The 14929-nt window shown below is 45.2% G+C and overlaps 1 protein-coding gene across 1 annotated transcript; it reads right to left on the reverse strand.

Annotated features, from left to right (window-relative positions):
* Positions 1–1612: 1612 nt before the first annotated feature.
* Positions 1613–13343, reverse strand: rfng (RFNG O-fucosylpeptide 3-beta-N-acetylglucosaminyltransferase). The gene is given in 11 exon segments (XM_049015430.1): positions 1613–2563; positions 2707–2792; positions 5261–5426; positions 5564–5649; positions 5725–5878; positions 6205–6307; positions 6510–6558; positions 10612–10848; positions 10850–10985; positions 10987–11197; positions 12892–13343. Coding segments are annotated over 10 exon segments (1215 nt in total). The 5' UTR covers positions 11118–11197; positions 12892–13343; the 3' UTR covers positions 1613–2496.
* Positions 13344–14929: the final 1586 nt, after the last annotated feature.

Raw genomic sequence — 14929 nt, forward strand, 5'->3', positions numbered from 1 at the left:
GCGTTTTCGTGACACTATGTAGGTCCACGTATTGAATTTATTGTATACACAGGTTATTTTAGCTGTGTTAAATTATTTAGACATTGTTTTTAACAGCGCACCAAAGGTTCAGTTTTGTTCAATGAAAAAATTCTCAATATTTAAGGTAAAGTCTAACATGACTTAGTGATCAGTGGTCATTGTTGACAGACCATAGCACACAGTGCACAACAGCGAAATGCATCCTCTGCATTTAACTGTGGAACAGTGCTTGGGAGCAGTGCCTTGGTGGTCGGGGATTTGAACCAACAATCTTTTAATTACAAGTATGCTTCCCTAAGCATTAAGACACCACTGCCCAAAAGAATTATCACACGTGCAAACATGTACTGCAGTACAAAGAGATTAAGGTGCATTTTCCTGATTGGTGCTAACAAATAGTGGAATTAAAGGGCTAAAAATAAAATTCTAAAATAATTGTATAGCTTATGCATGAATATAAATATACAATGAACTTTTATACAAGTGGGATGCTTTCATTGTCATTATTGCATCAACAGTGTCAAACATGCAGAAAATGCATAATGTGTAATGCTACCACTGTACATCTTCGGTTTCTCCTTCTTGTGTGTCTTCATGCCAATTTCATAACTCATTCAGTGGTAGCACAAGGGCACACTGGGTACCACTGCAGCTTCCCATCTCCCTTCTACGGACTAGCATCCCATCTAGGGTGTCTGGCTGCATGCCGTCTCCTGGAATAAGCTCCAGGTTCAGTGACACTTTACTGGAAAGTGGTTGGAAGATGAACCGATTGATTCTGATTTCTTACATGACTCCTATATATCAGTGTTTCCAAATCTGGTCCTCAGGGACCCACAGACAGTCCACGTTTTTGCTCCCTCCCAGGTCCCAGTAGCAAAAATTTGGAGGGAGCAAAACCGTGGACCGACTGTGGGTTCCCTGGAGACAGACTGGGAAACACTTCTATATATGACTATTCTTGACCCCGTTGTGGAGGGGGAGAAAGGACCAAAGGCAAGAACCAGTAAGCTTAAAGAGAGGAGTTGATCTCAAGAATTTGGATTTGGGTAGAAATTTACAGAAAAGAACTGCTGACCATGGATCCCAGAATTACTGGATGGAAGGCAGTGGCCACCCAGGAGTGCATCCCAGACGACAGAGTCACTGAGGGTTTCAGCCCTGTATGTGTGATCTTTAGACCATGGGGGGGAATCTCCCCCAAGGATCAATAAAATACATCAGAATTTATTTATATTGTGTTTTATATTTACAAATAGTCTAAGTGACTCTAAATTTAGACCAAATTATTTACTGATATTTCTATTTCTTTCAGTACTTTTGGATGGTTTTAGGTTTGATTTTTTATTTTTTTTTGGTGAAATTTACCTTTTCTATTGTGTATGCAGAAGAACTTCAAATCCAAATGCATTTAGAACTAACAGGAAGACCAGAAGTGAAAACAGCTCAGTACAAAGGCTTTTCTAAACACACAGCTCATCTACTCTCAAAGTGGTTCTGGGGGAAAGGTTGGGTCACGCCCAGAACTAGCTAGGTCTCCGTAATAAGGTGGCAGCTCGGTGCACGATATCAATTTGATGGAGAATCCATATGAAGGAGTGCATTTGGCATTCGGCCTGCTACACTTTATTAAATGCAAAAGATGTACAACAGAAAAAGTAATAAAACGGGATAAAATAGGGAAAAAAAAAATCAGAGGTGCAATCCTCAGTTTCACTGGCCTGCAGTGAAATAGTACCTTTGGGTTTGTGCTGCAGGAATGTTCAAGGTCAGAGTGAAAATCTCAACAACAACAAAAAAAAAATACATTGCACGTTTAAAACATGACAAAAAAGCTTGCAGTTCATGGAAGTGAATTGCGTGCAAATTGTAAATTACAAACAGAAATTTCTGATTTCAGCATTCTGTTCCTTAATTTATCTTAAATATGTGATAGCTAGAGATAAAATACTGATCAGGTAAGACAGTCCAGTATATCCTTTGTATATTTAACACAACAGCCTGTCTAATAGAACAATATTAAAAGCAGAACAGTAACAATCACAAGACAGCAGCAGAGGGCTGCATATTATATGGACTGAGTATTCTGAACTTAGTCGATAAGATATTTTTATTCTTAAGACGAGATCAGGCATTTTTCTCTGCCTTAACTTTTAAGCTTAAAAACCTTGTATTATTCTATATGGTTTGGAAATATCGAACCAGGGACCATTTCAGCATAAATAAATAGTTCCATCACTCATCCACTTTCCTTGTTGCTGTGTTTTGGCTGCAGCTGCAAACAGCTGAATTTGCAATAAAAGCACAGGCAAGTGCGACACCCTTTCACACCGAGACAACGGACCCAGGCAACGGGCACGCAGATCCTCCTGGAAAGAGCTGGAAGGAGGGAGCTCACAGTCAAGAGCAAATTACAGAGGACAAGGGTGCAGCTCATGGGATTCAAAGCACCCAGACTGGCACACTTCGTAGAGGTCAGGGCCGCTTTTTACCGGGACACCAGTCGGTGTCTGGGTAGAGGAGACAATGGACCGTTTTAAACCTGGAGAGGGAAAAGAGGAATGCATTGAAGGCAAGTTCCTGACACAGGAACAAATGCCAGTTTGGCCAGTAAAAGCAGGGCCGTGGAAAAGGCCAAATCTGCAGATACACTTGCTGGCTGATGGGCCCGTAACGGCAGCTTACCGTGACGGGTCCTCTGCCAGGGAGAAGCCCCCACCGATGCTGACCACATTCCTCCGGTTCTCGTACCCGCCATAGCTGAGGGTCACCTGCAGACCAAAGCCATTTTCCCCATTATTCTAGTGCCCCTCCCCCCTTTCTCCTACAGCATTCAGACATAATGAACTACAAATTTCCAAATCTTTCCACACAACACATGCCTTGTGGTTGACTGTTGACATATTTTAGGTCAGTATGTAAGCTCTTACCGATCGTTATTGCAAGTTTCATCAGACGTGAATTATGACTTTTTTGCAGAAAATGTTCTGGACTCATTTCTGCGTCAACAAATTCCAAAGCAGACCTTGTTATATCCAGCACAAATTCCTTCATCTTTTGGTTGCGAGTCACAGTCCATCCCAGTAAGCATGCTTATCTCCAGTTGCACTTGCTAAAATGTATTTGCTTCACACAGTCTGTTGAATGAAGTTTCCATTTAATACTAGTTTTCTCAAGGATAAGTCAGTGAATTTATGAAATATCTTTGTTCATGGTCAATTTTCTGGCATGGAGAACATGAAGCATCTGTTTTGGACATTTATGGCTAATGCTCCCAAAAATCTTTTTGTCCTTTCTATACTACAGGAAGGACAAAGATCCCTAGTGCTGACTTTCTGGGTGTTTTCCAGGCTAAGTGAAAACATTTAACAGTGTGGAGCCTTATTCCCTTATTGTGCAAGTCTATGATATTTGCCAAAATATAAATAAAAAAAATAACGTCTTGTCAGCAGGCCTACCCTTGATACAACAACTTCCCCAAAAACTGTATTTTCCTCCCAGCTAACACAAGCGCCATTATTCACCGAGTGAGAGAGGTTACCGATCTATGGGTTCACTCAGCCTCAGCTACATCTCGAATAGCTACTAGCTTTCACACCTCAGCTAAAACAAGCAAAGGGGGTCCAGCTTGAAGCGAGAGCTGAAAACAGGAGTCACTTTGTTTTATTCAAACACATAGACACGTTTCATGTACATTTAAGGAGCAATGTGTATAACTATGGAATGTTCTCCCCACTCTTCCTGGTTTTCAACCTCAGTCCAAACACTCAGGGCTTCAACAATGGTGTACTGAGCAAGCAGACTTCTCCAGTCCCCAGTTCTCCACCCCCCCTCCCCGTCCCCCACAAAAGCAAACTACCAATCCCAGAGACCTGGATTCTCCCTACTGCCCAAAGTTTGTGTTTGTGTATGGGAGTGCGGGCCCTGAAACGGACTAGCATCCCATCCAGAGTGTCCCCCAGTCTTGTACCCTGTGGTTCTGGGATAGGCTCCAAGCTTCCCGAAACTGTACCGGATAAGCCGGCTTGAAAGATGGATGCACGGTTCTGTAAAGTTTCCCTTTCAGGCTCTGCGGTGTGCAGGCGTGCAGCAGCAAAGCCAACGTGCCACATTTCAATCGACTCAGGATTCGCTGTATACCCAAGCTAAAGCTTTGAACACTCAGCTCTGGGGGTGACGCTGGTGACAGCAGGTCGGCACCATCAGCCAGCAGAATCTGCCCCACCATCGGAGCTCTGACACCAAGCCACCTCCAGCTGTGTTTCAGGCACCTTTTGCTGAATTTTCGTACCACTCATTGTCAACACTTAGCTACTCCAGTGGTTTAGCTTCTTTTTGTGTCAAAATCCAATTAGGGTTGCCATTATCGATTATATTACTAATCAATAATCTACCGATTAACCTGACAATTCGAGTAATAGTTTATAATATAATACACTTAATTTAGGTACTTTCTGGACAGTGGAAGGAAACTGGAGGATTCGCTGAGAAGCCACGCACACATAGGGTGAGCATGCAAACTCCACACACAAAGCGGCAGTGTACGGCGACAGCACTACACACCGCACCGCCGAGCCACGCCCATTTTATAGGTTTGCACCAAGTGCTACGTTAATATCCACATCGCATTTCATGCACATGCAATTGTCACATCGCAAGGTACAGGATAGTCAACCCATCAATTTGTTGCCCTAAAACATTTTTACTTAAGTCATATGAAACAAAACTTGGCAAACTTAATAATGGCTCCTTTTCAACATTATCTAGTACATCCATCCATCCATCCATCCATCTTCCAAACCGCTTATCCTACTGGGTCGCGGGGGGTTCGGAGCCTATCCCGGAAGCAATGGGCACGAGGCAGGGAACAACCCAGGATGGGGGGGCCAGCCCATCGCAGGGCACACTCACACACCAGTCACTCACACATGCACACCTACGGGCAATTTAGCAAGTCCAATCAGCCTCAGCATGTTTTTTGGACTGTGGGGGGAAACCAGAGTACCTGGAGGAAACCCCACGACGAGATGGGGGGAACATGCAAACTCCGCACACATGTGACCCAGGCGGAGACTTGATCCCGGGTCCCAGAGGTGTGAGGCTAACCACTTGTTAAAAAAAAGACACATTTAAATATGTAGCTAATTTTACTTTGATCATAAACAGGCTTTTATATGAAGAGTCGATACGAGGCCTAGTCATTCAGGATACATCCTAGGAGTTTCCCTGCGATTCTTACCTGTCTGAGCACCGAGTTGGCGGGCAGCCTCTGCAGGTTCTCCAGGTGGGAGTGGAAAAGCCATGTGTGAGTCATGGCGACCTCCAGAAGAGCCTCGATGATGTAGCCGACGGTGCAGTCATCTGGGAGACGAATCTTCTCTGCCGTGCTGATGAAGTTTCCCAGGCTGGGACAGAAAGGAGGGGGCATTGCAATAGTCTCGCATTTTAGAAGGTTCCTTCGTGCTCAAGACTGAAGAACTTAGGATTCAGTAACGGCTTCATGCGCTGCTGTGAATCCATGAGAGGAAGGGGGCGCCCTCACCTAGCCCAAGGACTCATTTTCAGCGCCAGCCCCCTACTGATGCAGAATCCAGCCCCACCGGTCGCAAACCAGAATTTGACGGACACCTGCAAGTGCAAACAAGGAAGCCCCTTAGAAACCAGCGCAGAGAGGAACAGAGGGCAGCGTTGCGTGCCACTCACCGATCCGTCGCTCTTAACCCGTTCGGCCGCCTCGATGGGATGGTCCAGGCTGGGCCGGCCCAGGTAGACGTCCTGCGTGTGAGAATAGGCCGAGAGCAACCGCAGAAGGCTGGGAAGGATCACGTAGTTGTCGTCGTCCATGTGACAGAACCACCTGCGGCAGGGTCACGTAATGAGGGGAAGGTTTCACCACGGAGCGAAGACCCAAAAGCTTTTCAAATTCAAAAGGGCCCGGTTATGCTCAGAACTGCGCGTAAGATGTAAAACGTCCGGTCAACGACACATCTATAAACAAATAAAACAGCGCATGAAGTCAAGGCGTCTGCTAGCCACTCAATAACAGACACCCCTTGTGTACGCATGAATGGAAAAATGGACACTCAGGGCTTCAACAATGGTGTACTGAGCAAGCAGACTTCTCCAGTCCCCAGTTCTCCACCCCCCCTCCCCGTCCCCCGCAAAAGCAAACTACCACTCAACTTTTTCTGCGATTCGATGAACTTGTCGTACTCCACGGACATCTTGCAGCACAGCGCCTGTCGTGTGTGTGCGGCGGAGCAGTTGGTATTTATAACGTTGTCCCCTGCGACAGTGGGAAGACGGGGGCTTTAAGGGCGTGTCTGGTTTTAAGATTTTAAGAATTCAATTGGGGGGGGGGGGGGGGGGGGGGGGGGCATTATAGGAAATGGCAAGAAGATACATGTCTAAGATTTTTTTGAACAAAAAAAAAAATCATCTAATTTCCATGTCTGAACTGCCACAGATGCATCTTCAGGATGGATTACCTGCTTTCCTCCTAAGCTCCCCATCTTCTCCATCCGTGAATATAAACGTCTGAAAGAGAGAAGAACGGAAGGCAGGCCTGTGTGTTAGCTTTCCTACCAACAGCGGGAGCAGTCCACTCAAATAATGCTTGTGGACCCATGTGCAACAATGTGCTCTTTGTCCCTGAATGGCAGCATGTGTGTATAGTGGGTCCGATTTGTTACCAGTCGAGATTGTCATTTCAGAACCACAGCAGACCTGGGACACCCTACCGCTCCAAAGAGGGTGGTTCCATAAATTTAATTTCTTAAAAATAATGGCAAAATTTGGCTAAATCTATAATTCTAAATAAAAGATGTTTTTAGTCATGCGCTGCTCGTATCACTGGGGAAACAATTTCCCGTCGTCCTCCCAACACGCGGTGAAAAAATGGCAACCATTCAAGACGGAAGGCAGGCAGCCGCGGGCAGCCACAGGCATTCTGGCAGAGCTGAGCTCCCGGATGAAGCTCAGGCCCCACGTTGGGGGGGGGGGGTGCAGGACCAACGCGCGTCTTGGGAGGTTACCGGAGTTCGGAGGCATTTCACTGCAAACTTTACGAAGGTTTAAGAAAACGTTCAACGTCCAAGAGCTGGGCTGTGCTCTCATGCACTGAGCTCCACTTTACCTAAAAAACCCTCCGTGTCTTGCGTTCACCTTCCACTGCCGCCCTGCCAAATTCCTATAATTCTTCAACACATCTTGACACACAGCTGGTATTTATTACTCTGTGTATTCGGCACGAGGAAATTATTCAGCTCAATGCAAACAATGATGCTTTCATTCCCTCAAGCTGTGAGGTCTTTCATATTTTTTTAAACCGGTCTGGTATCTTTTAAGTGCAGGGAGCACCCGCCATTACACAGTGTAACACCCGTTACATTTTTTCTTTTTTACAGATGCAAATTTGAACTGTCTGAATGAGTTCTTTAAAAGACTGACTTTCCAGGTCCATCGCCCAGCTTTGGGTGTGAGGTTTAAGAAAGACGCGAGGCCACACCCATGTCACCCGATCAAGGATCTGAGGCAGGAAACTCCACTTGGAATTCAGTGAACGGAAAACTGAAGGCATTAAGCCAGTCACCTCACCTTCAGAAATTTCAGAGCTGATTTTGTATACAAAATTAACCTTCCATTAAAAAGGCTTTTTTTTTTTTTTTTAAATGCCTACATAGTATTTTGAGATTCCTCATTAGAACCAGTTTGGTGACATAATCTGGAACAATGTTTGTTTCCGTTATTGGAGCAGTTGGTTATTCAGCAAGAGTAGGAGGGGAAAATTTAATACGTGCACAGAAGCTCAATATTTTATGTATGGCTACTGCTGATGACATGTTCATACCGCGGTCCAACAACTTCGAGAAGTGCTGCCTAATCAAACCTGAATGGTGACAGTGGACAGGAGGCACAACACTGGGAATATTAAAGGATCAAATGGGTCTCAGACGCCCAGGACAGACAGGAGGTGAGCACCGGCCCCCACCGGCCCCCACCGGACAACAGGGGGCCCCAGTTTCCCTTGTGCTTGAGATCACTGACTGACACACAGAGACCGCGCACCCTGCTGACTGACGCACAGAGACCGCGCACCCTGCTGACTGACGCACAGAGACCGCGCACCCTGCTGACTGACGCACAGAGACCGCGCACCCTGCTGACTGACGCACAGAGACCGCGCACCCTGCTGACTGACGCACAGAGACCGCGCACCCTGCTGACTGACGCACAGAGACCGCGCACCCTGCTGACTGACGCACAGAGACCGCGCACCCTGCTGACTGACGCACAGAGACCGCGCACTCTGCTGACTGACGCACAGAGACCGCGCACTCTGCTGACTGACGCACAGAGACCGCGCACTCTGCTGACTGACGCACAGAGACCGCGCACCCTGCTGACTGACGCACAGAGACCGCGCACCCTGCTGACTGACGCACAGAGACCGCGCACCCTGCTGACTGACGCACAGAGACCGCGCACCCTGCTGACTGACGCACAGAGACCGCGCACTCTGCTGACTGACGCACAGAGACCGCGCACTCTGCTGACTGACGCACAGAGACCGCGCACTCTGCTGACTGACACACAGAGACCGCGCACTCTGCTGACTGACACACAGAGACCGCGCACTCTGCTGACTGACACACAGAGACCGCACACTCTGCTGACTGACACACAGAGACCGCACACTCTGCTGACTGACACACAGAGACCGCACACTCTGCTGACTGACACACAGAGACCGCGCACTCTGCTGACTGGCAATCATTTTTGGCTAAAGGCCCGATTGTTTCCCATAGAAAACAGATTTTTCAAGAAGAACTTTCCCCAAACAAAAAGATGGGGCAGTGCTACACCTTACATTAAAAACTGCTCAAACCCCACCTTCTGACTGGCATAATCGGGGTTCTTCAAATCTGGCCCTCAATTCCGAATCCAGGCTTTGTTTTCAGTTCTCCCTGGTAGTTAGTGATGCTGATTGGCTGGAGACCTCACACCTGGCTCGCAGGTAGAGGAAGGCTGGAAAACCAGCAGTGCTGTGACTGTGATTTGAACAGCCCTGCTCGAGATTCAGTCTTTCCAAAAGGAAAAATGGTATTTCACCTTTTCTGCTGGCTTTAATGCTTTGATCAAGTTTTATTTACTAGCATAAACACTGCCACTGCTTACAGTGCCACTAAAGTACCCCTGCCTTTTTTTTTTTAAACAAAATTCGAATCCAAAATATCAATTGTAGATTTTCCTCCTGCCACCACACTAAGTGATACAAAATATACTCATTGCTACTGTATATCCTACTGTATGTTGAGAAAGTAGAAAAAAGCCAACAGCCAAAACACTAGCTATGGCTAAAATGGCTCAGCGTGTCAATGAGGTCCCTTTGTCTGAAAACAGAACCAGCAGTAAGTTCCAGTTCGAACCCAAATTCTTGACCTGAAAAGAGCTCATGAAATTCCTTCCTACATCAAGACTGAGCAGAGTTCAGCCTCAGGCCCTACAAAAGGGACCCGAATTCCCGGGCAAGACGACGTCTGGTCCTCAGCTCTGGAGAACATTGAGTTTCCAAAGGCTTCCTCCCCAGGATCTGCCCGGGTCCCTGACCCTCAGAGTCTGCAGCCGCTATGCATCAGGCTCCCCGCTGCCTTTTATAAACACACGTGCACATGCCACCCAAGGGGGGGGGGGGCGTCCACGTTGCAGACATGAGCCAAGCTGAGTGACAGTCGTGTCGACGGCACACAAGCATGCCACTGGCTCAAACTGCATGCTTTTCAGTTATTTTGAGTCTATCCTGCAGTTTCAGTGTGCTGAAGGGCCTACCTGAGTACAATCAGTATAAAAGATATTAACTGACAAACATTAAACTGTCAATAAAATCCAAATATTTAAGCAAACATTAAAATACACTGTACACTACATAATTAAATTCACATGTGGATAATAAAAATTAAATTAAATGTAAAGATTTCCTAATGTGGATTCTTGTGTAATAGTGCAAAGCATTTTCGAAGAGCTGAGTTACATAATGAAGCCAAACACTTTTCCAAGCTTCCCTCCATCCTCACACAGGAACTTTGCACCGATTTAGTGAACCCCATGGGTAAGAAAGCTGCCAGAACAGCCTCCAACTTCTCCGCTGCGACGCACTTATAAGCTGCGGCAAACTGTGCATTTGGCTGAAGTGACCGAGCAAGTGAGCCATCTTCCCTGAACCGGCTATTGCCGACCATAGGGGGAAGGGCACAAAGACCACATTTCAGTCTTGGTTGGTGCAAGTATCCGTTACAGTATCGACTTAGCAGATGTTAAGAGAATTTCACAAATGAGAATTTACAGTGCAGTTACTGCAGACACTTTGGATTTCAAAATGACTGAACGGCAGATGAGTCACGTGCAGCAATGCGCCACTCTGACTGTTTGCTGTACAGGGTAATAAAAGTCGTTTTGTGTTTATATGCAAAATGTGTTTTTTTTGTGCTGGCATTGCTGAGGTGGAACGGCTCTCAATACAGGCTTAGGGGAACACAATGACATTGCAACTGGCGCCGTTAATGACAATGAGATCCATTCCTGATTACCCACCTGCTCCTTTGCTTTGGAGACCCAGGTCTGGAAGAGCAGGTCCAGCCGAGATTTGTGGTATTTCTTGGTAGTTTTCACAGCAATAAAAATGTCACCCAGCTGCAGCTGATCCCTGGGATGGGACCCAACCGGACCCGATCGGTGAGCATCTCCATCCAGAGCCTGAGGACCGTTCTGTTCATTTCCGGCAATGGTACCACCAGAGCCCACAGCTGAGCTGCTGGAATCAGCCCCCCCCGGAGCGCAGGGTTCCGCTTGGCTGCGTAGCGCCGGCGTCCCCCATCGCCGGGGCCCTGATGTTCAGGGGAAGTGCTGTGGTGAGGCCCAGCAGCTGGCCGGGTCGCCCCGCATCGCCGTCGGGAGACCGGGAGTGGAGGCCGAGGCTTGGGGATCTCGACGTGGCGGAGGGGCAGCTGCAGGCCAGGGATCAGGAGCAGGAGGAAGGCGCAGAAGGCCAAGGAGAGCAGGAAACAGAGCTTACTGACACCAACGCGGGAGAACAGCATCCTTCCGGGAAACGCCTCAACCACCAGGGCCAGCCTGGCACTCCTCAGTGCTGTCCATCCTCATGAGACCGTGCGGGACCCTGCGAAGACGTGCAGCACAGCCCGAATTTACTTACTCATTACATCACTAAGTCAAATGTTTTTTGTCAATCCTAAAGAATGACTCCATCTTTAGCAGCATGTGGGGGGGGGGGGGTGCGGCCCAGTGGGCCAAGCCTTTGTGCCCGTGATCAGAAGGTTGTCAGTGTGAGGCCGGCCTTGGCAGGCTCACACGGACGTCTGTGAGCCCCTGAGCAGGGTCCTTAGCCCCTGGCTCCATGGGCGCCGCTGCAGGTGGCTGCCCGTCGCTGCCAAGCTCCCTCTCACCTACACATGTGCCTTTGTGTCATGGAGAGCATGATGCAGGTGGTGAAGAATCTCCCCAGGGGGATCAATAAAGTTTCATAATTTCATGTTTTTTTTCCCATTACAGAAATCTATTAATCAGAAACATCAGCAAAATACACACTATATCTGGTAGAATATAATAGAATAGAATAAAATAATACTTTATTTATCCTCATGGGGAAATTCTCCCACCCTGCTCTACATGAAACACACTGACACATATCCAGGTGAGAATGGCAGCACTCCTGGGGCTGGGAGTTAAAGGCCTTGCTCAAGGTCCCTGGGACGTGTGACTATTGTGGGGCTCAAACTGGCAACCTCCTGATCACAGGCCCAGAGGCTGAGCCCACTGACCAACCCGCCCCAAAAAGGTATTTTCTATTCAGTAAAACAAGATGCTACAGTTATCTTTGCATTGGGTCTCGATGATAATATTACAATAAACTAGATACTAGCTCTCATATCCGGGGAGAATCTGTTTTCACTCTGTATTTACTGCATTTCACCATAATTTCATAATGGGGAATCTGTAATATGTAAGCGATTTCCTGTTTTCTAGTTCCAGTTTAACTTTGATATACAAACCAGCAATAGATGATATTTCTGGACGCTTGAAACTTAAATTATGATTTCAGTTTAGATATGTCAATAGCCACCAACTATTCAGATAAATTTCATCCTGCCGTGTACAGTGGACACTGCTTTGAGCAGAAAACTTTTGGGTTCATGCCACTCTTTAGACAGGCATTGCTGAAGCCTCCAGGCGAACAGCCCATCAAGATTAGACTGCGCGTAAATCAACGTGGGACATCACTACTGCCAGCCGACTACTCCCTAATCAAAAAGACAAACCAGTGTTTAGGCTAACAAAAACAGCCCGTTACTATAAAACAATATCAAAACACATACGAAAAAAATCCTGGACACACGTTTTGACAAAATATTGGAAAATCCCGAGTGGGATTTTCCCTTGACCGGCAACTGCCAGCTTACACAGCTGGGAAATCGCTGCAAATACGCACTTAACAAATTAAGGAAAAACATCAGTATCGCAATAAAAACGATCTATCTACCCAAAGCTGGAGGAGGGGTAAACGCAAAATCTCAAAGAGCGTTTCATACATTATCTACATGATCCCTAAACGAAGCCATGTTACCAACGCAAGATACTTCAAATCAATATGGCAGTGTTTCACTATCGGATCCTTCTCATTTCCACAAGTCTCCCCATCTGTAGATAAGCCAGTGAGTTTGTCGCACGGCAGATTTTTTATCACCGAGATCATAACAGTGACACCTCCCCCACCTTAGAGAGAAGAAGCAGGAGACCCCGTTTTACAGTTGAATAAAATCAATCAGCAGACAACAGATCTACCTTATCACTTACCAAGAGACTGGTGCATGGTCACTTTACATTAAAATCTTCTCCAGTGAGACTAATGTCGCTATGCAGAAAACCTATAAATAGCAGTCGTCAGACTCATCGCAGCCTGTGTGAGCGAAGAGAATGAAATAGCAAACGACGTCAACGATTAAAGTTCACTCAGCAAGCCACCAACTCCATCCTTATTCTTTCCTTTTGTTCAGTCTTGACTTTTGGTTGTAGATCTACACGTCGCACACACGAATCACCGCGATCGACTGCTTTCATTCCCCGTGATCATTCTGCTCACTGCGGTATTTCTTTCTGCAACGCAGAGCTTAAAGTGGGTACCGCGACGGTTTCTTGGGTGTTATGTGCGAATGATCGCGATTCTCATTTCTGCAACTCCACAAACTCTGAGATTTAGACAATTATCCCCGTGCTAGTGGTGGCTGGCGAGAAGCGCGTGCTTTGAAAATGAGTGCCCCCTATCGTTCCCGCAGTGTAACAGCTTTCCAAGATTCACGTCAAACCGGCTGAACTTCATGGATGATCAAAAAAAAATATTTTAGATGTCTGATTAAAACGCAATCCATATGAACATACTGCTATTTTTTTAATCAAATTTTAAATAATTGAATTAGCAAGAGAAATCCGTGAACGAATAATGCAATATGGAGTGAAATGAATGCATCATAAAATCTAAACACTGACTGTATCAAAAGTATTGGTTTACATGTAATGAAGTTAATGAGATTTTATTATAAAAGTATTAGTATTTTTATCAGAATGAAAGTTGTTCGTGGTCACTGGGAGGCAATGTTCCACCACAATTCAAGCGGCAATGGCATCATTTGACTTCGATTGATGGTAATAGAATAATTTAATTTATGAATATTTACTTTTGTTTTTATTTCATTGGGATTATTCAATTGGTAGCGATTGCACAGGTTTTATAGCAAAACAATTACATCTTACATATCGTCTTAGAATTCAGAATTGCAAAATACCACGTCAACAGAGGAGGAGAATAAAAAAAATGACTGATATGTAGAATACAGATATATTCTCTTATTTTTCTACCTGACAATATACAACAAGCTCCCAAATTAAAACTCCATTTTATGTACTTTTATAATAATCCGTGTCATTATATTTGCTACATGCTACGTCGTTGATCGTATATGTATAATTAACAATACAAGCATGTTTTCTGTGTAAAGGCGGACTACTACCCAGTCATCCTTTTCCTTTATTTTCCTTATTTTCTGTACTGATCAAGACTACAGTTTCGCGAGGGCTCACCTGTAATTCCTTATGTTCCTATCTGTGCACGAGTGCTTAGAAGCTAGAGCTCTCATTTAATGTTTAAACCAGGTTCAGTTTTCTGTTAATCGTTTTTCGTGGAGGTTACTATATAGGTGATACATTCATTTTCAAATACATAGGCGCTTTTTAATAGTTTACTTCTACAGCTCTATGAGAACCAAACATTTTAAATTGCTATATTTTAGACTACAGTAAATCATATAATATTCCTATTTTCTGAAATCACATAAATCTAGATGCAAATGACCTCTTACCCAGTTAGTATAAATAGATTACGTGTGAATTTTTCACTCGCCATTGTCTAGTCTTTCTTTTTCCCTGCCTATGATTCGATTGGTAGGTTGAGACGAATCACACCCTTGGCTAGACCACAAGCTCACCTGCTTTTATGGGAAGTTTTTGTTTCAAGTATGTAAAAGTGGTAAAATGCCAGCTCAAGTATTAAACATTTAGCATTTTGGCGAAGGTACAGTATATAAAAGCCACAAGATCAATAAATACTTCAAAAGGTTCCTCTACATGCAAAATATGAAGGCTTACGGGTAACTATTAAAAATGTAAATATTAACAATTTATTCGATCAGATTTCGTATTACCTGTTTGGTAATTGTTTATGTGGAAAGGTTTCTTTATTTAATTAGCTGTAATAAAAAAAAAATCACATTTGGAGACCAATACAGTATTATAACAATACTGGAAATAATCTATTGATATATATATATATATATATATA

This window comes from Brienomyrus brachyistius, chromosome 5 (genome assembly GCF_023856365.1).
Source record: "Brienomyrus brachyistius isolate T26 chromosome 5, BBRACH_0.4, whole genome shotgun sequence".
NCBI classification, from domain to species: Eukaryota; Metazoa; Chordata; class Actinopteri; order Osteoglossiformes; family Mormyridae; genus Brienomyrus; species Brienomyrus brachyistius.